Raw genomic sequence first — 27321 nt, forward strand, 5'->3', positions numbered from 1 at the left:
GCACAACCCGAGTCAGGATACCCTGTTTAGTGAAGAACACTGCAATCATCCTTTTCTTCACTGACCTTGACTTTCGCACAGTCACAGGAGTACCCTCATCTTCAAACAGCCACACTTTGTTCTGGGATTTTGTCAGGACATCATAATAATAAAGCCAAGTTTTGTTACCTGTAATGATGCTATTGACATTAGGCCTACGCGAAGTCCCATTTTCAAACTATTTTAGCATTTCTAGGCACCATTTCACTCGATTTGCCCTTTGTTCCTCTGAAAGTGAATGGGGCACCCAAAGGGAACAAACCTTTCTAACATGAAGATGGTCATGTAGAATTGAATGAATAGCTGGTGCAGGGATGTGGAGGTCTCTTCTACCTGCTGATATGTCAACCGCCTCTCTTGCTGCAACATCTTCCTCACAGCTTTAATGTTTTCCACAGTCACTGATTCAGACCGTTGCCCAGAACGAGGATCGTCTTCAACCCCAAAATTTCCCCTCTGGAACGCTTTGTACCAACGGAAAATTGTTGTCCGATGTGGACAGTCTTTCCCCAGCACAGGAGTCATTTCCTCCAGGCACTGGTCAACAGTTAATCCACAAGCAAAATTGTAGTGGATAATTGAGCGATATTCACCTTTAGACCATACTGACATCTTAACTTGTTTTCATTCCCACTGCTTGGTAACAACTGGTGTCAAGGTCACGCCTTGCTGTCATCTAGACCGGTTTTCACCCCTGTTTTCATCCCTCACCACAACAGGGGTGTCCAGCCAACTGTTTTTGCGTATTGCAGAACTTTGTATAGGGCATGTACTTTTATGCATACTGCCTGAAGAGAAATTCTGACTTCAGGAGATTCTCGTAGGAAAGTGACAGAACACAAGCCATTGGTAAACATTGTTAATATGGTATAGACAGCAAATACACAAGACTACATACAAAGGACAGGTTTCCACTGGTTACAGACCTTCAAAATAATTACCCAAGGTTTCCACTGTACGTTGCCAGCGGTGGTGCAGGCGCTGAATACCATTCGCTGCATGCGTATCACTAACGTGTGACACCTCTCTCCGAAATGCTGTTATGATGTCCTCTTTGTTAGCAAACCGTTATCCACCTAATGCTCCCCGCAGCTCTGCATGGCATTGGCATGCATTTCTGCTGCGGAGAACTGTTATTTTAATATATGATCATTGCTCCTGCTTGTTGACTTCCATTTTGTGATGCTCTCGCTCACACACTGAACTTGGGTGCATGCTTAGACCCACACTGTTGTTTACATACACCATCTAGTGGCATCATACGCAAGTACGTAACGTACATTTCCAAATGCATATCTTAGATTTTCCGTGTTGTCTCCTGTTCACGAGAAAAAAAATAGTTGCCATGACTTATGACCCAACCTACATATAAATTAAACTGTGCATCATTTTTGAGATTGTATTATTTACTACGGAGATAGGATTTTTTCCCCTGTCGAAGTTTATTTTTTGTAAAATTATTGAAATTTTAAGGTTTGAAATTTTTTTACAGGTAAACCAGAACTGCAATCATAAGAGTAATGGACACGTTTATGGATGTACTAAGGAACATTCATGTGAATTTTCAAGATAATAGCATCGCGTCTGTAATACGTAGTACATTTTATACATCCAAAAATGTGAAACTGAGAAAATAGCATTTTTCTAAGAACGTGCATATTTTTTAAAATTGTCACTTGACTTACTCATTAGAACTGTCCTCCAGCATAAGTCACACCCTCTGTCTTCTGTTTTGCAGTCTTTTTCTTCATGTTTGTGACCTTCCCCTTCTGTCGAGTTGCTTTTTTCTTCTCAGAGGAAGATCACTGACTTTCATACTTTCATACTTCCTGCGAGCATCAAGCCTAAGGACTGATTGTTCTGTCACATGAGGAACTGAAGTTCTTTTGATATCCAATTTCAAGTCTATTGTTGCACTGCACCCCATATTCAACTCTTCCACAGCACTGCATACAGCAATTTCAAGTCTCTTTCTTGATACAAAAGTTTCTTTTGGCCACTTTCTCCAGATGCTAGAATGTAGACTTTAGTTCTGATTCTACGTGGCACCACAGACACAGCGGGATAGTACTTCATCAGAGGCCAGCTTCTGATAGGCAGGCATAATCTTACACAGTAATGGCTCAGAAAGCTTGACTGACATTTTATGATGACTCTGAGGTAACTTATATTTTGCTATGCTTTTGTTACAGAAGCACCAAGAATCTAAGCCTCGGGGGCATTTCTTATGTTAGGGCTTACTGTCAGTGGACATGTAATGGCAGTGTGTGGCATAGATAGCATTTTCCATGTTTGCAACATTAGGTGTGTTTTGTACAATAGCATTCCTATAATGGCTGGTAAGCTTGGTAATTGTAGCATTAGTAAGACCACCTGAACGGCCACCTAACTGAACACCCTTCACTTTCCAACTCTGTACCATCTGTCTCAAACATGTTCCCATTCTCTTAGCAATGTGGTTTACACACTCCTCATTCTTCAGTATTGTGTTGGTGCCATACACCATGTTTCAAAATTATGCGATGAAAAATGCATAAATGCATGTGCAAGATAATATTCTGCAAGGAGCGAAGAGAAAGAGGTGTTTAAATGCCTGTGCAGCAGGCATTTAAATGTCTCGCTGTGCCTTTTAAAATGGAAGAACGTGGAAAATTATACCACTAATTTATCTGCAATGGTCGGAGGTAGAGTGTCCGACTTGTTGGCTGAATGGTCAGCGTACTGGCCTTCGGTTCAGAGGGTCTTGGGTTCGATTCCTGGCTGGGTCGGGTATTTTAACCTTAATTGGTTAATTCCAATGGCTCTGGGGCTGGGTGTGTGTGGCGTATTCAACATTAGAAATCATCCTAGGTAGGGCCCTCATCTTCAAAGACATGCAGGTCGCCTAATAGGCCATCTGCTAGAAAAAGACCTGCACCAGTCCTCTCCGGAAGCCATATGCCATTATTATTAGGGGTAGAGTAATATGTAAAAATCAATATATTTGTCAAAATAGACCTAAAACTCAGTCCCAGTGTTCCTTAAAACATGCTTATACATGTACAGTATTGTTTATGATAGAGAGTTTAGTGATAATATAAACCAGTTATGACAAAAATAAATTTACAATTATTAATATAATAAAAAATTTCTGTATATCTAGACTGCCGATGCTAAGTCCGTCGTCACCAAACACTATTTCAGGACTGTGGTCACAGAGAGGCAAATGGAAAGTTTTGGGTATGCCACACTGACCGTGGAGAGGGGAAGGGAAGCATGGGAGGGGCCATGAGGAGCATTGTGAATCCCTCCTATTGGATGTTAAAATCTTGTATGCTGTACCATGGAGAGGAGAGGGGGAAGTCGGGTGGAGCAAGTGGAGCGCTGTGGAACCTTCTATCAACACTGGGGAGGGGAGAGAAGGTTATGAACCTATTTCATGTTATAATGTACTTTTATCTAATATGGATGAATGTAAGATAATGATTTTAGGTGAATAAAGTAAGGAATTGAAATAAAGACTAACTGTTATATGTTATCATTATGATAAAAGCTAATTTAATGAGTAAGTGTTGTCCAGATGTTAAGTAGAGAGAAGAGGGGAGAATTTTTTAAGTGTGTATGGTCATTTAGGGTGGTTACATCAGCATTTTTTGCAATGTAAATTTCAATTGCTTCCTTTATATTCAAAGATTTACTTTTAATTTTGATGTGTAAAATTTTTAGATCTGTGTTGATGTCTGTGAAATGGTGTGAACAGTTGTACATGTGCTCCCTGAAGGCTGAATGCTGATTAATCTGATCATGTTTTTGTGTTCTTTGTATCTTGTGTGGAAACTACGTTTCATTTGACCTATAAATGTGGCATTGCAGTTAGGTTCTTGACACTTGAGTTCATATACATCTGACTTTGAGAAAGGGTCTTTTTTGTTCGGGTTGCACTTGCTGATGTGTCTCTGTAGTGTGTTGTTCATTCTAAAGGCTACTTTTAAACCTTGTTTTTTTTTTTTTTTTAATATTAGCTACTTTGTATGTGTTCTTGTTAACGTAGTTGAGAACCACACATTTTTCTTTGTCATGTGTGGTGGTTTCCCAGCAATATTTTCTTATGTTTATTTAATAGTTTATCTACTGTGTCTGGAGGGTGGTTGTTATCTTTCGTGATTTGTTTAATGATTTGTATCTCTTCATCGAAGTCCATTATGCTCATTGGTATGGAAATAGCTCTGTGTATCATTGTATTCAGTCCTGCTATTTTGTGTGTGCCGGGCTGAGTGACTCAGACAGTTGAGGCGCTTGCCTTCTGACCCCAACTTGGCTGGTTCGATCCTGGCTCAGTCCGGTGGTATTTGAAGGTGCTCAAATACGTCAGCCTCGTGTCAGTAGATTTACTGGCACGTACAAGAACTCCTGCAGGACAAAATTCCGGCACCTCGGCATCTCCGAAAACCGTGAAAGTAGTTAGTGGGACGTAAAGCAAATAACATTATTATTATTATTATTATTATTATTATTATTATTATTATTATTATTATTATTATTATTATTATTATTATTATTATTATTATTATTCTGTGTGTGTATGGGTGGTTCGACTTGTCAGTAGTGTGCAACATCTGAATGGGCTTTCTGTATACTTTGTAAGATAGGTTGTCATTATTCCTGTAGATTGTGATGTCTAAATAGTTTATTTTGTTAGTTTCTGGCTCCATTGTGAACCTCATGGACTTGTGTAAAGAATTTAGTGTGTTGAATAACTGGTGTGTATTAGTGATGTCATTATAATATATGCATATAACATCACCTATATATCTGCTCCAGTGTAAGATTCCTTTGAATGCTGGCCCATTAAGAAGTTTTTGAAGATATTCAGAAAAATGTTTGCTATTATACCTGATAATGGTGAGCCCATGGCTAACCCTTCTTTAGCAATAGATTTTGTGTCAAAAACATATCAGATGTAAGGCTTTTCAGGCGTTTGCTCTATTAACCAGCGTTTCTTCTTAGGTCTGACACTAGACTCATCAGAGTAGGATGTGTCAGACCCTACCCACTGACGCTGGGGTGTATGCAGGTGACCTCTATTGGTGAAAAATATCTTATTCCCTCCATGGGAATTTAGAATTTTCTGTTCGGAATTGCTAGGCGGGCAATAATTCCATTGTCGAGATTTAGCTCCCGTATGCAGTTATCAGACTGTGCCTCTTATAAGGGCTTCTGATAAGTCCACCTGCATACACCCCAGCGTCAGTTGGTAGGGTCTGACACATCCCACTCTGATGAGTCTAGTGTCAGACCTAAGACAAAATGCTGGTTAATAGAGCAAACGCCTGAAAAGCCTTACATCTCATATGTTTTTGACATTTTTGACATGCTCTATTGGTGAAAAATATCTAATTCCCTCCACGGGAATTCAGAATTTTCTGTTCGGAATAGATTTTGTCGTTGAATGCAAAGAAATTTTGTGTAGTATTGTTCTAAGAAGGCTAATAATTTCTCTGGTTTCTTGTAGAGAAGTGTTTTCTTTAACCCAGGAGTGGTGGTGCGGGGTATTTTGTGACCTGGCGCAAACTTATTTTGTTAGATTGTGCTTATTTTTAAACTTAGAGACCTTGGCTGCCACACCTCTCCCCACACTTCTTGCCTTTTGTCTGAGGTCAGTGGTATTGTCGTGAAGGGTGTCCATTCTGAGAAAGAGGGATTATTGTCTAGAGGTGCAATAAAGTGTCTCATTAGACCCCGCGCCACCAGTCCCGTTCATCGGAAGTACACCAGCAGCAGAGTTGAGTGTACCCAATGACTTATTTTTTAACAATATAAGGAATTCATTCAGTCAATCCCTTATCGCTGAAATGATTTATCAAGGGTATGAAGCAAGTGTGTTATGTCTTTTACAGTCTGTGGAGGATGAAGAAGTTTTAGTGAGAGTGAGGATAAATTTATTAGAAGTAGTAGACTCTAACACTGATACGCAACACAGAGCTAATGAGGAATTAAATATTAGTAATGATTATTTACCTCTTTCTCAATGGTTTTCGACCACAAGAGGAAAGGATGATGTTACAAATTGTACATATGGAGAGATGGATATATGATAATGGCATCACTAATGCACACCAGTTATTAAACATACTAAATTCTTTACACAAGTCCATCAGGTTCACAATGGAGCCAGAAACTAACAAGAAAATAAACTATTTAGACATCACAATCAACAGGAATAATGACAACCTATCTTACAAAGTATACAGAAAGCCCACTCAGACATCACACACTATTGACAACAAGTCGAACCACACACACACACACACACACACACACACACACACACACACAAAATAGCAGGACAGAATACAATGTGAGTATTGATGAGTATTGGTGAGGATTGTATGTCTTGAGAAATTCTGGATTTAATGTCATGTGATTACTGAATACAGTTTTACTGCTATATCATGTTGCTGTCATCAGTTTACATAAGTGTATATACTGGTAGTAAATCTGTTAACAGAAGATGCAAAATGCCTAAAATAACTTGTGTTTGTATGATTTGAATCTATTTCTATATGACCTATGAATTTTTTCTTTAACTCTATGCTGCCGAATGAAATTTGGTGCCTTACTGTGAAAATGTTTAATTAAGCAGTAAAAACTGAATTTTTATTCTTGCCTCTATTAACATCATTATATTCTTAGATAAGGATCAAAAACTACAGAAAAGTGTTTTTTTTTTTTTTTTTTTTTTTTTTTTTTACAATATTGATACTATGAGGTAATACACTGTAAAAATAAACAAAATGTGGAAAAATTACAAAAATATTTTTTTGTGGAAAATAATGATAACTGACTGTTTTGTTCACAGAAATATTCTACAATACTTAAAAGTAATAATGCAATATACATATGTGACACTGTGGGAAGTATGCTGTAGATACATTGCAAAAAAAATGCAATACCAATTATACAAAAATTATACAATTCTCATTGAGAAGTAATATTTTGAAAATCATATTAACATTGCAGGTTTATACTCTAAAAAACAACAAACTAAGGAAAAAAAATATTTTGTGGCAAATTTATGGTAACTGATGTTCCTGTTCACAGAAATCAAAACTAAGAATTAATATTGGAAGATATGAGCTATAAAGACACACTGTATATACACAGCAAAGAAAGCAATACAAATTATACAAAAAATAATCAACTTAGAAACTGTTGAAACCTTTTGAGTTCTACTCTCTTCCATCCCCTGAATTAGTCACTTGATAATAACATTCTGAAGCCGTGGACTAAAGTCAAATATGGCAGCAGACAGAGTGTGACTGCCATTTGAGTGAAGTCAAATATGACTTTATTTTTTTATTTTTTTTGCTAATTGCTTTACGTCACACCGACACAGATAGGTCTTATGGCAATGATGGGATAGGAAAGGCCTAGGAGTTGGAAGGAAGCGACCATGGTCTTAATTAAGGTACAGCCCCAGCATTTGCCTGGTGTGAAAATGGGAAACCATGGAAAACCATTTTCAGGACTGCTGACAGTAGGATTCGAACCCACTATCTCCCAGATGCAAGCTCACAGCCACATGCCCATGACCGCATGGCCAACTCACCCGGTGTCAAACATGGTAGCATGGGGGTTAAGAACTCACAAATATCTTGCTTGCTTGGTTTTTGAAGGAGCCTAACATCTAAAGTCATCGGACCTCATAAATATCAGCCCAAAATGGAATCAATCTTGGAGTCAGTAATCCATGAGCTTTCTGTGAGTAAGCCTCGTTTTACTATAATATGAGCCTCAGTCAATTTGCCGGTTATTCCTCGTGCTGTGTCTGGGAGCAGATGATACAATAGCCGCCTGACCCACATAGCTCACCCAGGGATGTCATGGTCTCAACTAGTCTGTGATAAGCTTCCGTACAGTGTTCAGCTTGAATGTTACTTTTACAGCAGTAACTAATCAGTTTAGTGTATTGCATGGCTTCTGAATAAAGTACTGAACAGCGTATTTTTGTGTACTGAAGATATTTAAAGTACAAATCTGCTGGGTGTTGTGGTGCCGGTATTTGAATCCTGCGCGCAATTGTATCCAATTCTCATCGGCAGAGCTGGCCAGGCGACCAGCTGACACTTCACATCACTGCTCGAGACCCTATATAAGCGAGTGGGCCGAGAGAGAAAGTAGTCAGTCGTCCAACGGCTAGCTACACCTTACTTCAGAAATGCAGAAGATGCTCTGTATAAGCAGCTTACTAAACAGGTGGACTGAAGCTAGCTCATGAGGTTTCTACCTTTAGACTCGCTGACATCTCTCCAAACTTTAAATTCTCATATCTTCAGCTCTTCAACTTTGCAAGTCAGTTGCTATGCAACATTTCTCCCTCAGCGAGTCTTCATTTATTTTGTGTACTGGCAACGTGTAAATATTGTATATATCTCAAGTATTGTAGTAATCTGTTCATATGACAAAACCGTCCATTCTATGAAAAGCAGAAGCTGGACTTGGAGTTTAATGTGCAAGTGGCACAGATTTTACAATACTGTATCAATGCAGTTATCCTTTAATAAAATTTTCTTTTGTGTCTGTGAAATCTTAATGTACAACACTGGGAGAGTGATAAGAGAATTCCATGAGCAATTTCCAGGAGCATGAGTGCTAATGCATTAGAGAATTAAGAATTGTGAATAAATTCAAAACTATGAACTCAGCGTTAAACAAGAAAGAAAAAAATAGTGAAACAACTGGCTGACTTAACTGATAAAAAAATTCAAGATAGTTATGAAAGACTTTAGCAATACCCACCCAAAAATCATTAAGGGAACTGGCTCAGCATAGTGAGCTTTCATATTGTTCTGCATGACAGGCAGCAAGAAAACTGAAATCTAAGCCTTACAAAGTCACAGTAGTGGAAAGTTTAAGTCCGAGAGCTGCAGGAAAATAGTATTGCATTTGGTTTCTACAGTCTATCAACAGTGGTGAATTAAATCTTGAATTAGTGCTGTTTTCTGGTGAGGCATGGTTTTATTTGCAAGAATGTGTAAATTTAAAAATAACCAGTATTGATCATGTGAGAATCCAAGAATCATTCATGTAACTCCACTTCACGACCTTTAAATAGGAGTTTGGTGCACTATTAGTGCTAACAGAAATAGGGCCAATTCTTTGGACAACGCCATTCATTCTGACCAAGACATACAATTAATACTGAATGTGGCTTTTCCTCAACTGATTGGACAGGAAAAGTAGCTCAGATATTTTCATCAAGATGAGGCAACAAAACATCATAATTCAATGGATGCAGTGAATGATGTTTTTTGGGACAGAATAATTAGCACAGGTTTATGGCCAGCTCACTTGCCATTTGACTTATATTTATGGGTTTGGTTGTAAGATAGAATGTATAGAAGTAATCCCCATACCATACAAGAATTGAAAAATGCAATTTGCACCAAAATTTTGAAAATTAATGAGACTGAATTGAAGTGAACTGGAATACCATCACATGCCAGAACACTTGTCTACAAGCTGAGGGAGAGCATTTTCAACACTTACTGTAATGGGATAAGTTTTATTATTTTTCAATCTGATTATCCACTCATCAAAGTTGATGGGTTTTCTATGGACAGACTGGAATGGTGTGACTACAATGGCACTCTCATTTAGCACCATTCAGCATGCAGAAAGGACAGCAACCTTTACAGGACTCACCCTGTACATTACTTATACCCCTTTTAATTCCTACTCAGTATAGTAAAGGAGACCTAAAACATATACTGTATGATAAAGAATACTAATATCCAACTTTGGAACAGTTCAAGGTGAAAGACTAAAATATTTGGATTGTATAATTAAATATGAGTAGGGCTAGAGTAATGAATATTGGAAGATTTACAATTTCTTGAGAGACCATATAAATTCAGATGTGCAAAGGATATGAATGAATGACATAAGCATGAGGATATACAGGAGGGATAGGCTCTGATGCATGAGATCCAACTGAGGTGTGGGTGATCTTTGCTTCAAAGTTTGGCAATATCTGACTAGAAAACAAGAAATGAGAAATTACTTAGGTGATAATAAATTATGGCTAGTTGGTTTTAAAAAATATAAATATTTGGGTTAAATTATAGTTGTATTAAACTTGATATATATGCTCTTACGTGTAATTATGCTAATATATGGTATGCCACAAAAAAAAAATAGGCACCAAAATTATTGCTCATCTGCTGTCCACATCTCCCTAGCTATGAAGTATATATTTATTGTATACCGTATAGTAGTTTGACATATTGTGAATTCAGTGTTGTGTTGATTTGTGCAATTATGATTATCACAACAGAGGAGGAGGAGGAGGAGGAGGAGGCGTTTATTGGGGAAGATAATTTCCAGTCGAGTGGGACATCAGAATAGGCTGAGTTTATGTTAAACTACAATACAAGAAGCAACTCAATAAGGAGGCACCAAATAACAGAGCAATGTTAACTGTTGTTGACAAGGTCCATCATACGGGATCAGTCTTATGTCAATAATAGCGGACTCCCAAGGACCGTCACCATAAACAAGAATCATGGACGACTTCTCCAACAGGTGTTACAGTTCCCAAAGCGTAGTCCACGACGAACATTGCTGAAACTCGGTTTGAGTGATAGGTCTGTTCAGTGGAGTTTGAGTAAATTCTTAGTCTCAATGACCATAGGCCACATGCATAACATGATTAATTTGCAGCATTTGTATAGACTAGAGGTGAATGTACAAAACAGATCTCACTTTTTTTTTTTTTGCCATGTTATGAAAAAGCAGAACATTTGAAGTTTACCATCTGCAAAGGCAGACATTTGGGCATCCTGCTCTACTCACAAATTTTGGGATGACAGACATCATGAAAGGAGGATTGTCCTTCCAAAAGGAGGATGTTTGATCAGCCTACATATAAATCAAAAACAGAATTGACAAGACCGGAATATTATCTTCATTAACTAAATGATGGTTTTGTTGTATGGTTGAAAATGTTTTGTTGGACATAAAATTTTCTGAACTTAAATGAAACCACTCTTTGCAAATAATTTGAAGGATAATAATATACCATCATGCATATTCCTATCATAAAAATGAGTTCCCCCCAGAGACTGTCAGTGTACTCTTTTTCCTTACACTTGTTCTAGTAATTTATATAATCAATATATTTTCAGATGGCAATGATTCAGAAGGCTTATCGACAGTATGAGAATGCAATGGGATCTGCAGCTGGTATGGGTGATAGACTTTGTCAAATGGAAGCAATGGATGGAGCAGCTCGTTGCCTCGAAGCTCTACGACTGCAACAGAAGATCTGTAATTGTCGACCATTGGAGTTCAACACTCGACTCCTAGAGGTTGCAAGTTCAGTAGGAGCTAAGGTATGCTACTAATAACATTTTTCCTGTTTATATACCTACAGAACACTATACCTCACAGAAACTTCCATTACATCCTCTGTTGATTATAATAAAAGATAAAAAGTAAGATCATGATGATTATTGCTGTTTCAAGGGGTTTAATATCTAGGTCATCGGCAAGCTGTCCATGGAGAGATGGCGTGCAATTACATTAACAGACAAATAAGGTTGAGTGGTGTTTTTAAAGTAGGGAAGATCACAATAAGAAGATAAGGTCTGAATTCAAGAGGACAAATTGGGACAAGTACTCATTTAGAGGGAGAGGAGTTAGGATTGGAATAATTTACCATGGGAAATGTTTGATAAATTCCTAACTTTTTTGAAATTATTTAAGAAAGGACTAGATAAACAACTGATAGCGAATCCACACCCTGGGCAACTGCTCTAAATGCAGATCAGTGGTGAACTCCACCACCCTCTTCCCTACAAAATCTTCTGCTTTTCTCTTAACATTGCCAAACCACCACAGTCTTTCATCCCTCACTTTTGTGCTTAATTCCTCCCCTAATGTTCCTCTGATTTTCTCATTCATCATGCCTTCATTTACAGGAAGATGAGTTAGGGATTGGAATAATTTACCAAGGGAGATGTTCAATAGATTTCCAAATCCTTTGAAATTATTTAAGGAAGAACTAGGTTAACAACTGGTACGCCTACAGAATCTGCTACATGGGTGGGTGGATCGGTCGGTCTGTCGGTCAGTCATTACAACTGAGACATGAGATAATAACTATAGTGTGTAAAATTAGAATAAGTTATTGTCATTAAATAACAAGCATTTACAGTACATAAAATCATCTGCCTAGTATATTCTTTCTTTTTCATGTTGCACAAGCATACCGTATATAGGATTTTGGCAACAATAGTATAGGAATGGATTACCATGGCCTTAGTAAGGATACACCCTGACATTTTACTCATGCATCAAGACCGCTGACAGTGGGGTTCAAACCCATCATCTCCTGAAAGGAAGCTCACTTACCATGCAGCCAACTTGCTCGGTCATACAATAAATATCTCACTAAAGAGACCATTCTTTAAACTACTGTAAAATCTAAATTATGTATAGTTGAAGAATTATTCAATGTGTGAATATACTACTGTATAATCTAAACTATATATAATTGAAGAATTATTCAGTGCATGAATATCCATATACATATTCATCAATGGTACAGTTTCTTAAATAGAAAATTTAACTTAAGCCGCTATGGTCAATCAGTAGAGGTTCTTCAATAACATGAGTAAAATTATCTTTAGTAACATTAGTAATGACATAATGTTATTTCCTTGTAGACTAAAGATGAAGATATTAATTTTTCCCATGCCAAGCCATCCTCAAATATTTATAAAGATTATTATATTATTATTAGTATTAGCAGTGTCTTTTTGTTTTGGTAGTACACAATAGTATGATGCACTGGCATCCTTTTTTTTTAAAAGCAAATTTATGAATTGGATATTATTCAGAATATTCCTATCACAATTCCTATAAAGTGATGGCTTATGGCTTAAAATCAAGCTTGTTTGTTTGCTTTTGTTATATCTCTATACCTATAATGCATACGAGCACATGATTGAAGTTTCTATAAACTGCCAGTCTAAAATTATTATTTTTGTCCTATTAACCATTTTGTGTCATCAGTTTGGAGTTAAAAGAAAGAGTCTTCATCTTGCTCTCCCTTGTCCTTCCACTTATTTTGGCTACTGGGATACAATAGAGTAGGGGCTTGGTTTCTGGATGAGGTACTTTCTTTCATGATTAATCTGGGGTTAATGCATGTTTAAAATTAACTGCAATCATTGTCTTTAAATTCTGTAACCTGTAAAGCCCAAAATATTTGGTTTCTGCTGCCGAGACAAGCAGGTTCATAGTTGTTCACATGGTTCACAAATTAGAGAAATGAAATGAATGAAATAATTATTTTATACCAGTGCATGATAAAAGAGAGCACGGTGATGCTTTTGAAGTATCTCCTGAAACTGCAAATAGTGACTCAAGTGAATGTGACGAACACATCACAAGCATCAATAGTATTACTGCAATTCAAAAAGGAATCATTCTGAACATGGTAGGCCCGATTGTTGGACATTACCTCATAAAATTATTTCTTTCAGAGAAACAAGTGACTTTTTGTGAAAAATAAAATGGTAAGTTGTAATGTGTTCAAAGACATTACAAATTTAGGACCACAATAAGAGATGGGAGTGAACATTTCTTCAGAGTGGTTTTCCGTGGCTTCCAATTTTCACACCAGGCAAATGTTGAGGCTGTACCTTAATTAAGGCCACGGCCGCTTTCTTCCCACTCCTAGGCCTTGCCTATCCCATCTTCGACACAAGACCTATCTGTGTCAGTACGATGAAAAGCAAACAGCTAAAAAAAAAATCTTCAGAGTGGTCAGTGGTAAAATCAGTTCCTTTAGAGAAGTTTATAAAATGCAATTTAATATCTTTCAGGAAAAAGACCATAAGGATAGTGAGTACTGACACCTTTTTCTATTAGAAAAAAAGCATCCACTGATTATTATTATTATTATTATTATTATTATTATTATTATTATTATTATTATTATTATTATTATTATTATTATACAAGGCCCCCAGAGAGGCCTGGTGTGGGTCTTTCGAGTTGACACACATGGGTGACCTACAAATCTAAGAGGGGGGAGTCCCACCTAGGATGAAATCTAATACCGGTAGTAAAGATGACACCTACACCCAGTGCCTGAGCGAAAGGAATTAACCAGTCTTTTTCTTTCTGGTCTCTTTCCAAATTTTCTTTTGGCCCAGTTTTACAGCCCTTACCTACACCAAGCCTATGTGAAGGGATGTAATGACCAACTGCATCCCTGCCAAGCGAGCAATTGCAAAGCTTGACCTGCAGCAGGCAATTCCCAGCCTGTACAATACCTGTTCCTGGTCTGTGGTAAGGTACATGTTGTTTGTACATGTGCTAGTTTTACAGGTTCATTCAGGGTACTCTTAATCTATACTAATATTATAAAGAGGAAAAATTTGTTTGTTTGTAACGAATAGACTCAAAAACTACTAAACCAATTTTAAAAATTACTTCACCTATAGAAAGCTATATTGCCAGTGAGTAACATGGGCTATATTTTATTTTCAAAACAATTCGAGGTGAGGGGCACGGGGGGGGAGATATAAAAATAATAGGCTAATATAGGCAAAATATCGAATTTGTCGTATAAGGACAAGACAAAGCTCAATTTAATCCTCTTGACGCAAAGAACAAAACTCGGTAAGCCCTATGGGCCCGAAAACCATGTTTTAAGGCCCTAAAACCAACTGTTACGGAGATATTGGCACCACACTACCCCCGCTCTACGTCAGCTCCAGGATTCTACAGCAGCGAAATTATCTGCAATATATCACAAAAACCCAACATGTTACACACATGAAAACTGATATTTGGAAACCCCTTTAAAAATAAAAGAACACAAATATTCATTTTAAGAAAATCTATTTGGGGGGGGAGGGGAGGGGGCGGCAGGAAGAAGTGAGGAAGGAGTTGAATTATTAATAAGAGGATATGTATGTCTCAAAAAATGATGTTACAGACTTTAAAATTGGTACCTGGAATCTCCTTTAAAAATGAGCACACTCTTTTTGGAAAATCCACTTAAGGCGATGAAAAGAATAAAAAAGCGGGTGAATTTTTAAAATGAGTATCTTCTTCTTCTATCGCTTTAGCCACACCTGTGGGCTTGCGGGTGCGAACTGTGTCGCACATGTGGATTTGACCATGTTTTACGGCTGGATGTCCTTCCTGACAGCAACCCTATGTGTAGGGGTGCAATCTATACTTTTATACTAATCTTATAAAGAGGAAAATTTTGTATATATGTTTGTAACAGATAGACTCCAAAACTACTGACCCGATTTTAAAAATTACTTCACCTATAGAAAGCTACATTGCCAGTAAGTAACATGGGCTGTACTTTATTTTCAAAACAATTCGAAGGGGGGGGGCGACGGGGGGAGATATAAAAATATTAAAATAATAGGCTAATATAGGCAAAATTGAATTTGTCGTACAAGGACGAGACAAAGCTCATTTTAAGCCCCTTGATGCAAAGAACAAAACTCGGTAAACCCTTTGGGCCCTAAAACCATGTTTTAAGGCCCTAAAACCAACCGTTATGGAGATATTGGAACCACACTACCCCTGCTCTAGGAATCGGATAAAGAAACGAACGGCCGTAACCATGGCAACGTCAGCTCCGGGATTCTACAGCAGTTAGATTATGCATGTACGTTTGGGCATAGCTGCTAACCAAAATCTATACACATATGACTTACTATCTGGAAAAAAAAAAACTGTTGTGTAAGACGCTCATAGCACTCCTTTGGGTGGGGATGGAAAGGGAGTGAAATATAAAAATAATAGCCCCAGAGATCTCCGTAGTACAGCAACGAGCGGTTGCCGACTGACCTCCGTTTTTACGTACTGGCTTAGGTTTCAGCATTTTGCGGAGTCTGTTATCTATAGTTTAAAGTATTTTCTATCAAATCATGGAGTAGCAAGATCACTGATGTTATTAGTGCCGATATTTTGGTCCACTTTTACAATCATTGTAACAATAAAACAACCTATATACTGTACACAATTGTCAAGATGGTGCACCTATGACTTGAAAAAAATTCTCAGCATTTATACTCAGATTAATTATATGATGTGCGACATGAGTGACAGCCCTGAGAAGTATAATTCTCGATAATTATCATAGTTTCTTTTATGCATCACGTATTTTCTTGATCATTTGTAATAGTTATGAAATGTTGGATCAAGCAAATACATTCAATTATATTTATATTTGTGGTATTATCTATCGGAAGTATACTTACACTAAACCTGCAGCTTTGTGAAGAGAGCATATATATTTAGGTGGGAATGAAAGAAAAACATGGTAGCAAAAGATCTTAGAGGTTGACTCTAATAAGGAACTAATATTTAGAGACCCCCATGAAGAAAAGAAGAAGATACAATATAATTCCAAACATGACAAATAATTTCTATGTACTTAAGTAAATACACCAGTGATATAAATATCTAATGAAGTCAGTCACACCAATAGTATGAGTAACTAAAGCCAGTTTCTGATAACCCGCACGAAGAACGGGTACTCCTGCTAGTGAATTAATAAAGGCGCTCACAATTCTTGCTGTTTTCTAGCCCATAACCGCATATTTCGCTATATTACCCCAGTTTAGGATGAGGGTAAGCAAGATTATCACAAAAATAATTTATTTTATTATCACCACCTATTCAATACAAGCCACGTGCTACGTGGATGAAGTCTACATAATACTACTGTATATACACTTCTCAGGGACATGTTTCACCCCTTGTCAAGGGCATCATCAGGCTGTAGGTAACCTTACGGTTAAATGTCTGAAACATTATCATTTCATACATGGTTTACAATGAAAATTATGTTATACATTAAAAACATCTTAAAATTAACATGCTACAATTATAATATAAAAAGATGCCACATTACACACTTTGCGTATCGATATCTGATAGTGTCTATAGACTCTGTGCGTACAGCAATGTACTGCTGTGGGTGGAAATTATGAGAACTACTTAGGGGCACCTTCATCAACAGCTGACCATAAGAAGCTGGAATATGAAGGATGTTTACATTTATATATTCAACCATTTTACAGTAGCCCTATATCGCTGAATCCCTTTCTACGTTTTTGTCTAAAGCCCTTATTAGAATCTCAGATCACATTCCCTAAGTGTTGATCCACTCATGTTTGTGATGTGGATAGCCGCCGTGATGGATCACACTGGTGTGAAGTGTAGAACCTTGTGCCCCTGTACATTCTCTATCCCATGTTTTGTTTTGTTTTGTTTACGACACAGTATATGATACCTATGTATGTTTTTTCAGCTAATTTCTTATCTCCCCCCCCACCACCACCACTTTACAATTAATATAATATCATCCCTCATAGTCTTGGTTTACTCGACAAAATGACTAGCGGCTGGGTATAACGCGAAAGTGGAATCCAATAAATAAATTAAGGAGGAGAATAAGTAGAAGAACAATAATTTTTACAGTGCTAAGTAGAAGATGAATTTTATGATGCTGTCTTCAGATGATTATTTTTTTAATTTCATAACATTCAGGCAGAATTATGTGCTTGTTGTTGGCTGCATTAATAGATACTTTAATGCAAAGGTTTTCTTCACGACCTCATGAAATGTATTTGAAAATACGGTGGATCATAGTAGTAAATCGCAATAAGTAATCCAGGATTTATACATTTTAACTGATACAAAATAACTCTTTGCAACATGCTTTTTAACTTTTACAAATAGATTAACAATTAGAAACAAATTATTATAGCTATGTTATACGTATTTGCAAAGCAAGCTCCAGTAGGCCACCTTTTTTAGAGGACACCATAATAATACCATAGATACACATTGTACTGTATTGCAATAGTCTTAATTATAGCAAGTATAATAATAATAATAATAATAATAATAATAATAATAATAAGAAGAAGAAGAAGAAGAAGAAGAAGAAGAAGAAGAAGAAGAATAATAATAATAATAATAATAATAATAATAATAATAATAATAATAATAATAATAATAATAATAATAATAATAATAATAATAATCGGATGAAGGAATACTGGCGAAAAGGAAGGAGAAAGAACTTGAGAAAGCAAGGAAGTTGCGTAATCGTAGCCCATAGATGGCTGAAACGAAAAGAAGAATAATAATAAGAAGAATAATAATAATAATAATATAATACTGTACTGTACTACAGACCAAAATGGGAAATTGTATAGTATTCCATCACAATCTAACGAAATGGATTTGGAAAGGCAGTAGACAAATATAATTACACAATTAGGCCCCCATAAGGCAGTATCAATAGATCACATAAATACTGTATTTTACATCCGTAAATTCATGTCCTCCTCCCGAGGTAGTGCATTTCTTTTCAAGCACACCCCTAAGGAATATGAGCTGCATGCACCATTTTAACCACATTCCAGTTCCTGGCAGTGTCAGGATTCAAGCCTCAGCCCCCGAGGAAGGCAACTAGTAGCGCCAACCATTATATTACAGAGGTGGACTTGATCATATTATAAATACAGACAAACAATATAAATAATCGCTTTTAAGTGATTCTGAACTTTTCTTCTCATGCATATTTTTTGATAGTGTAAGTGCGGTTTCAATATCAGGAATTTCAATAGGTCCAACATCAAGCCTGAGCCTGTTTAGCAGAAAATGTTCCTCTACTCTCTTCCCCCATTGTAGTTCTCTTTCCCTACGTTTGAGATGCGAGGTCAAGACCATTCACACAGTCCATCACTACGCGAGGTTACATATTCAGATGCAAAATGCATAAGCAACAGCTGAAATATGATTATATTTCGTGAAAACAATTATTCACCTTCATGAAATAATGATGGTTACCAAGGCCTTCCTTAGAAAACATGGTTATGTTTACAATTAATTAAATTAGAATTTAAAATTAATCACCTCCCTAGCAGCATTAACCCATGCTAACATGATATTGTATTAGAAATAGACCATGGATATTTTTCTGAAGACAGCATTGTTGAATGTGTATACGAACACTAATCTCGTTTTCACCACTACTAATGCATAAATTACTATGTTGCCTCTGTCGTGAAATAGTAGGATATCTAGGGAACCAATGTTTCTTTCTGATAAAATTTGCAGTTATCGCACTGTTGCTATTTCCTGCAAACATTTTTTCTTGTAAATCTATTACATGACCACTTTCTGCAAGTTTGGAATAATGTGGCCAATCATTCTTGCATAAAACACTCTGAAATCCCACTGTTATTATTTAGTCGGCCATGGCAGCACGCGGTGAGGCAACAGCAGTTATGTGCGCGGTGAAATGCATTAACTTACAATGTTTGCCACTCGCAGTGCAGCGGTACATTTTTCCCTTCAGCACACGTAGCCTATACTCATGAAAATGTTTTAAAGAAATTTCTTTTGATAGTGATGCTAAAATTGTAGCATGGTAATTTTAAGATGCTTTTAATGTGTAACATAATTTTCATTGTAAACCATGTATGAAATGAAGTGTATATAGTATTAGGCAGACTTCATCCACATAGCACGTGGCTTGTATTGAATAGGTGGTGATAATAGAATAAATTATTTTTGTGATAATTTTGTTTATAGTCAGTTTCAATACAGATCAATCATGAGAATTGTCTCTTGCAATTAGGGTGGGGGACCGATGTATTTCAGAATTGTAGTAAATGCGTTGGGTTGCATAAAACTAGATTTCAAGCAGTGAGTGTACCACCTGGTAAATAATAATAATAATAATAATAATAATAATAATAATAATAATAATAATAATAATAATAATAATAATAATGATGCTTCTTCTTCCTCTTCTTATTCATTAACTTTTTTTTCTGTTCTTCTTAGTTTGTCATCCAGTATTTGCTGAATGATTGCAACTGCTCTTGGTATTCTATTTGTACCCCTGTATAATTTGAATATCATCTCTTTTACAATGTTAACTACTAAGTTTATTGTGAACTAGCTGATGTACCCGTGCTTCACTATGGAATTCTCAGAAAGACAGTCTTTATGGTTTTCCCAGCTGAAGTTAACATAGGTCATTACAATGACGTCAGTATGAATGTCACGATTAAAAGCAATACTGTCGTATGAAATAATCAAATGAAAAACCACACATTTTCTCACTTTTAACGAAAAGTACTACGCTGCCGATCCAACAGTTCAAATTTTCAGAGCTAGAATGACCAGGTCAGAGATGGCTGCAAACACTCCTTTGTCGTTATTCCGTTTAAGTGTGTACATTGCTCATTCCAATCAGTGCCTCAGAGGAGGGATCAAATAGCTGGAATACTATAATGAACCAGTGTGTAAAATTTATAAACCAGAGGAATGGTATGCTAAAGAAGAAGGTTATCTACCTCCTCAACTACTTCCTGCCAATATTTAGGCAGGCTGTTATACTCGGTACACAGCAGTAATCCCATCTATCGGAGATGAGTGGCAGCAGAAGACACAAGGCACAACACAACAAACAATGATCAATGTAATGTTATTGTTGATCAATTTTATGAAATTTCTATATTGCAGTTCTTCACATTTAGTTTTCTTATGACTCTGTGATATTAGAGCATCTAATGTAAAGTGAGTCCTCCTTTATTTCATGACTCCCTCTTGTGTTATTATTCAAGCGATCGTTCCTTCATGATTTTTTTCTCATTCTTATAATCATCTTCACAATTTAATCACCATCACTGCCAATCTTACTATGGTCAGTACGGTAAAACTGAATAACACATAAATGATTGGAAATTTTATTCTCTATAACTTTTATGTAGTACTTTTCGATATGACCAATAACAACAGTAATTCAAAATTAAATTTTAGGTACCTACCCCTAAACTACCATTTCAACCAGGGTGAATGAAATTATTTATAACATAGACTGTAATTTCTTATTCCCCAAATTTATATACCAATTTTCATTAAATTCTCTTTACCTAATTTTTCATGTCTCGGTGCTGATATGAACTTAGCAACAAAAATTCAAATTCATGATTATCTCTGTTATCACAGCCGGAACAGTAAAAATGTATAAGATATAAATGATTGGAAATTTAATACTATATAACTTTGGTTACGTAGTATTTATTGATAGGACCAATAATAACATAAATATTTGAGAAATACATTTTAGGCCTTCCCCTAACCCTTTCAGACCTGAAAGAAAACTGGTGGTGTGAATTTTTGTTTGTACATCAAAAGCTGACTAAAATGCTCTTAAATACATATATTTTTAGTTTGTTCTACAAAATAAAAAATAACATCACGAAAATAGCACCCACACAATTGTGCGTGTCAGGACTTAATTCACTACTTACAAAAAACGAAAAATTACCTCAGTGCATGTGAATATGCATATGTACATGATCAAATGTTCTATTTTACAGTGTGGAATAATTTAAAACAATTAAAATCATTGTTCAAACCCAAGTGTACATTACATTTTCTACACTGAGGACAAGTTTTGTTTTTACAGTCCTTTTGGCAGCAGCACCTTGTCGTCAGACCTGAAAGAAAACTGGAGGTGTAAATTTTAGTTTGTATGTCAAGAACTTACTAAAATGCTCTTAAATACATGTGTTTACAGTTTATTTTACAAAACAAGAACTATTGTCTGAAAAACAGCACCCACATAATTGTGCGTGTTAGGACTTAATTCACTATGTACAAAAAAATTTTAAAAATAAAAATTAAGTTCAGTACATGTGAATATACACAAGTACATAATCAAATGTTCTATTTTACAGTGTGGAATGATTTTAAACAATTAAAATCTTATACATTATATTTCTCACGTCGAGTAAGAGTTCTGCTTTCATAGTCCTTTTCGTGGCAGCACCCAGCACTCCCATATGCATTGCCTGCAGGGAAACCTAGCCCACACAATTGTGCATATCAACATTCAAAACCTTATGGTATTACGTACGATGATGTAAGTTCACAATTTATGTTCGCTAAATAGTTTACACACTTCATTGATTACATTCTGATATTCAGTAAAGCTTCTAGAATAACATGAATGCAATAAATAAATACTTACTTTAGGCATTACTGCTTTCCGCCATCTTGCCGATGAACTATACTTTTAAACTCTTCTTCCTGACCCCTGGTGGTCAAGTGCTAAATAAAAACAACTGAAGTACGTGCTATGAGTCCTGCACAAGCACTGTAGTTCAGTCTCACACCAAGAAACTGTCAAATAAGCTCAGGCATGAATAAAATACGAACCCATACAATTGTGCGTACACGCTCTGAAAGGGCTAAACTACCATTTCACTCAGCCTACATTATGGCAACTCATTCTTCGACTTTATACACTAATTTTCATTCAATTCTCTTTAGCCATTTCCTTGTGATACACATTTATACATACTGTACCCTACCGGGCTATAGGTGGGAGACCCAAACATAATAATGCATCAGCGTAACCTGATAAACAACTACGGATGAGGTTAAATAGAAGAGTAGCCCGAACTGCTAACACAGGCTTCGAACCGCCCTCCTCCTACTTTCTGTGCTAGCCTCGGCAACTCGAGCACTGGGTGGGATACGTTCGAAAGAAAAAAATAAGAAAAAATACTTAAGGCGGAGTCTTATCTAGTGTGAAATTAGGATTTCTGGGTTCAACTATCTACTGGATACTGCTTAGCACTGCTAGAAATGACAAGAATCATGTAATGGGGTCACAAATATCAATTTATTCTGAATTGTGTCATAAGAATAAAAAGAACACCATTACAATAAACTCTCTGCATGCAGAGGAAAAAGGAAAAGAAATAAGCAAATTAAACTGACTCACCTGAAGGGCGTTCATTGACCTCACTCAGCACAAGCTTCAATTAGCAATGAGGTATAATCAAAATCTGACGATTAGCATCATCTATCTTTCCAGCATTAATTTACTGCTTCAGTCGATCACACTGTGCAATTTGAGAAGATGTCCCCTGCACAATACATTCTATTCTTAACACATAATTAACCAGTCCCTACACTACATATTTCATACATGAGAAAAATATTTACATAAAAAAAAAGAAACACACAACACTGTATAAAACTCTCCGGATTACCCGTGGCCTGACACAAAAGAGACGACAATGAACATTGGTTCTGTTTGAACTCAAAGAAATACACCATACACTGAATACAATCATATGTACACTTTATGTACAAATGGGGCCATTCTTGTAAGAAAAACATGAATATCACCTTATTCTGTCCCCGGAAAAAGCTTAAGGCAAGCTTGCGCAGGCTGGCTCATTCTGACATGGTTTCGAACTGGACTCCTTGTGACTGAGAGATACATATCTGAAAATCCCTAGATATCCGTGGCCTCATACTATGAGATATAGGGGGATATATAATTATTATTTAACAACCATCTAACTTATCATGAGATTATCATTTAATACAAGTGTTCTTAAACCAAACCATTGTAAGAAAAAGAACAGTGTGAAATCCAAGGGTCTATAACCTTTAACTTCAATACAAGCAGTCTCCGTGAAGGGGGGGACCGGAACAAAAAGAACATACTCCTTTGTCACGCCAGGAGAATGGTCACCGGTTGCTGTCCATTCATGAGCCAAGATGGACCATAACCTTCTAATTTATTTCACTTCCTAGGATACACTTATTATCGCCCAATTAATTTGTTTATTCCCTTTATTTCATATTACTGCAAACTTCCCAAGAAATGTTATTCATTTATTCCCTATTCTCTCATCCTTCACGTCAATTATCTTGAGGCAATACAACATTTTAATTCCTCATTTTACATTTCATTATAGGCTATCTTAGGCGTTTGGCCCTTTCATCACTTTTCATACTGCGTATCCTAATTCCTCGAGCATAGGGCTATCATTATTCCTTTCTCAACCCTTCATATTTCTCTTCATTCATCGTAAAATTTCTGACCACTCCTTCCAGCATCCAGGACCATCGCACTTCACACTAGTTATGGGAAAATAACACTCCAGACAGATTCTGGTAAAATAATCAATAATCAAGGGAAATTTGCATATTGTCCCTAACATAGTTTACCTATACAACACAGTTTGTATCTCTCTCGGTCAGGACTCTTCTCTCTTGATGTTCATGCCTTAATAGTATGTATCAGCTAAGCATGCATTATCTACATGACCTGTGAGCTCCTTGGCTCTTATGACAACCGTATTGGACATTAATGGCAACCTTTTTGGACACGGTATCCCTTGTTCATCACTCACTGTTGATTCCAACCCACCTTAGGTGAACTCATAATACTCTTCTATCCTTGTTTCTCATACTCGCTAGGATATTATTCATTATTGACAATAAATACTCTTCACGAAAGACTGATCAAAAAGAAAGAATTGGTTTGTCCAGAGAGTTAGTTCCCTTAAATTTAAGTTAACATGACAAAAGAAAAATCAAATTCCATATTAGGACATGCATTATTTACAACATTTATGTATTAACAAAAGAAAATCCTACATTCTATTGCTCCGGTTATACGTGCTAAGAAATTAAATGACATCAAGTCATTGTATGGTGGTTGTTTTTCCTTACACGGGAAACCCATGGTAGGGTTCTACTCATCCATCTTCTCAGCACTGTAGACAAGAGTATCAGCCTTCGAACCTGGTCTGCAACAGTCCATCATCCTGGTTGGCTTGTTCAACTGCTACAAATCTTGAAGTAATCCAAATGGGTATCAGCTCCAGAACTCGTCACACGTTCCCTTTGTCTACAATGACATATACACAGAATTTACACAAGATTCTCCCTTATGTAGGCGGGTCACTCTACGCATTGATACAGTGAGTCAGGTAACTCATAAGGTTTGAGGAACGTGGACTCTGAATAGCGGATTGTCCCTGTCGACTTTATTCTACCGCCTGCTCCAAATAAGATACCACTAATTTACTGATAGTGCATACTCATTTTTGCCAGCATTGCTCATAGCTGATTCTCGCTATTCATTTATACAAATGTTTCTAGCGGCCTATTTATTTTATGCACAGCATTGAGACACTTGCTTAGGCTTGACTGGCTATTGTACAAATTCCTAACACACACTTCACAAGATTATAAAATTTACAGTCGCGACGGGCACATTAACTTCGTCTTTGTAAGTAGTCAATAGACTGTTTCTAGTGCAGCCAAGGTTGGCCTTATATTATCAACTCACCGGTTGTTGGGGTTGGAGACATCTTCACACTTCATTAAGGAAATCGGCTCCATTAATCACTGGAGTTCAAGACATTTAAAGGATGTGTATTGTAGACCATGATTCCCTCTTTTACTCAAGCCAAGTGTGATCATATTGCAATTGGCAGTTCTTAAGCAATCAAGCTCCCGCCATTAATTAGCTCACTCATGTCCTTTTGAGGGAGGGGCTAACTTTGAACGCAATTCTAAGCCTGGGAGATGCTCTACATTCACACGTGTTAGCAATATACTGTATTACAGCTGGACATCTGGTGATCTGAGTTCGCCCCGTGAATAAAGTATTCCGTATTTTCAGTCTGGGATACACAGAAAATTCAGCTCTATTCATTGGTGTGCCTCATATATTTTTCCTATGTCTGGATCAAAATATCACATAATTTTAGGGCCAAAATTCAACTTTGGCACCCGTGAAACATGCAGAAAAACAGGAAGTTTCTTCTGTTAGTGTGGAACCCTGTAGAATAGGCCACTCCTCTGGGTGTATTAGACTATCGTTGCGACGCTTCTTATCTCCAACTCTGTCTGACACTTGAGAGAGCTTTTTCTTGTGGGCTTAGCTTCAGCCACACCTTTCCATTGTCTGCCGGCCTATCTTTCATGGGTCTGGTTCTGATCACATGCCGCTTGAGTCCCGGGGATGTTCCTTTTGCCCATCATGCTACAAATAATGCAATTTCTGAAGTGATGTTAATAGGATGGAAACACACAGGTGCTGTCAATAAGCTGTACAAGACACTGTACGGTTTCAATACATACATACATACATACATACATACATACATACATACATACATACATACATACATACATACAGACAGACAGACAGACAGACAGACAGACAGAAATTACGAAAACTTAAAAAGTGCATTTACTTGTTATTGTGGTCACAACTGGTACAGAAATATCATTCTTTTTTAAATTCTGAGCAATGTACAGACAAAACTCCTATTTTATATATATAGATGTGTTATGTATTGTTGCAGTTACTTGTGCGGACGATACGTGTACGACTGAGCAAGATCTATGAGAGTCTAGGAGATACTGAGCAGCAGGCAGTACATGAGAGACTAGCGCAGTGTATCCAGGATGAACTAGAACTTCAATGTGGGGCTTGTAACTTACCATTCGGTATTGAATCTGACAGTCTGGAAGCCTTGCCTTGTTCACATATTCTTCATGCCAGGTAGAGTAGTATACTAAATAATGTGTCATCTTCCTTGTTTTGAAACCCCAAAACAATGATTCAGATGTTTACAAGATATAAGCATAATCTTCAAAAATTAAAGAATGTAATATTTATAACTAAAATTTTAATCATACCAGTAGGTTGGTCATAAATTCTACAATAAAGGTGGGATATCTGTGCAGAAAGTTATGATGTTAACCGTAGACCGGGCACGCCAATTTCTGTCACACTACCAGGCAAGCAGTTGACTTCGTCAACCAGTTACGTTTTCAGTCATTTACAGGCTTCCAATCACATAAACATTTCATTTAATGGCGTTTTATCTTCTGTTTCAATGTTATTCTCCAAATAAAATTAAAAACTTGTATTAGTGATTAATATGAATGTACTTAAAATGGATAATCATGAACACGTGAACTAATTCTGATAGGGACATGAATATTATGCTTATTTAAAATGAGTTAAGCAGTAGATACATAATTAAAATAAAGGTCAAATTTTAGTATTTGCACAATTATACAATGAAATGATCAGATATAATAGCAAAAAATGACCGGATGGGAAATAAACTTTGTTGCCATGTCCAAGAAAACTTTCACGCCTTATCCCCCGAGCAATGCCATCATTTCACTGTGGTTCGCAAATTTAGCATTGCGCTCATAGCTGTAATTCACTTCCTCCCACCTCAGCGTTTATCAACTGCATGAAACAGTCAATTTCTGTTGATACCTTCCTCCCCTCCCCTTCTGGTCCTGGCAGAATTTTTACAATATTCCTTGCTTTTACCCTCGAAGTAAGTTTTGAAAAGTCTGTCATGGACCACATTGTTCCTCCATCTCTCC

General features: G+C 36.7%; 1 protein-coding gene across 1 annotated transcript in view; it reads left to right on the forward strand.

Annotated features, from left to right (window-relative positions):
* Positions 1-27321, forward strand: part of LOC136867287 (43 kDa receptor-associated protein of the synapse) — a 223603-nt gene that overhangs the window by 183700 nt on the left and 12582 nt on the right. The window contains exons 7-8 of the mRNA XM_068226744.1: positions 11220-11411; positions 26277-26476. Coding sequence (XP_068082845.1) covers positions 11220-11411; positions 26277-26476 — 392 coding nt within the window. The remainder of the gene's footprint in view (positions 1-11219; positions 11412-26276; positions 26477-27321) is intronic.

This window comes from Anabrus simplex, chromosome 1 (genome assembly GCF_040414725.1).
Source record: "Anabrus simplex isolate iqAnaSimp1 chromosome 1, ASM4041472v1, whole genome shotgun sequence".
Taxonomy (NCBI): Eukaryota; Metazoa; Arthropoda; class Insecta; order Orthoptera; family Tettigoniidae; genus Anabrus; species Anabrus simplex.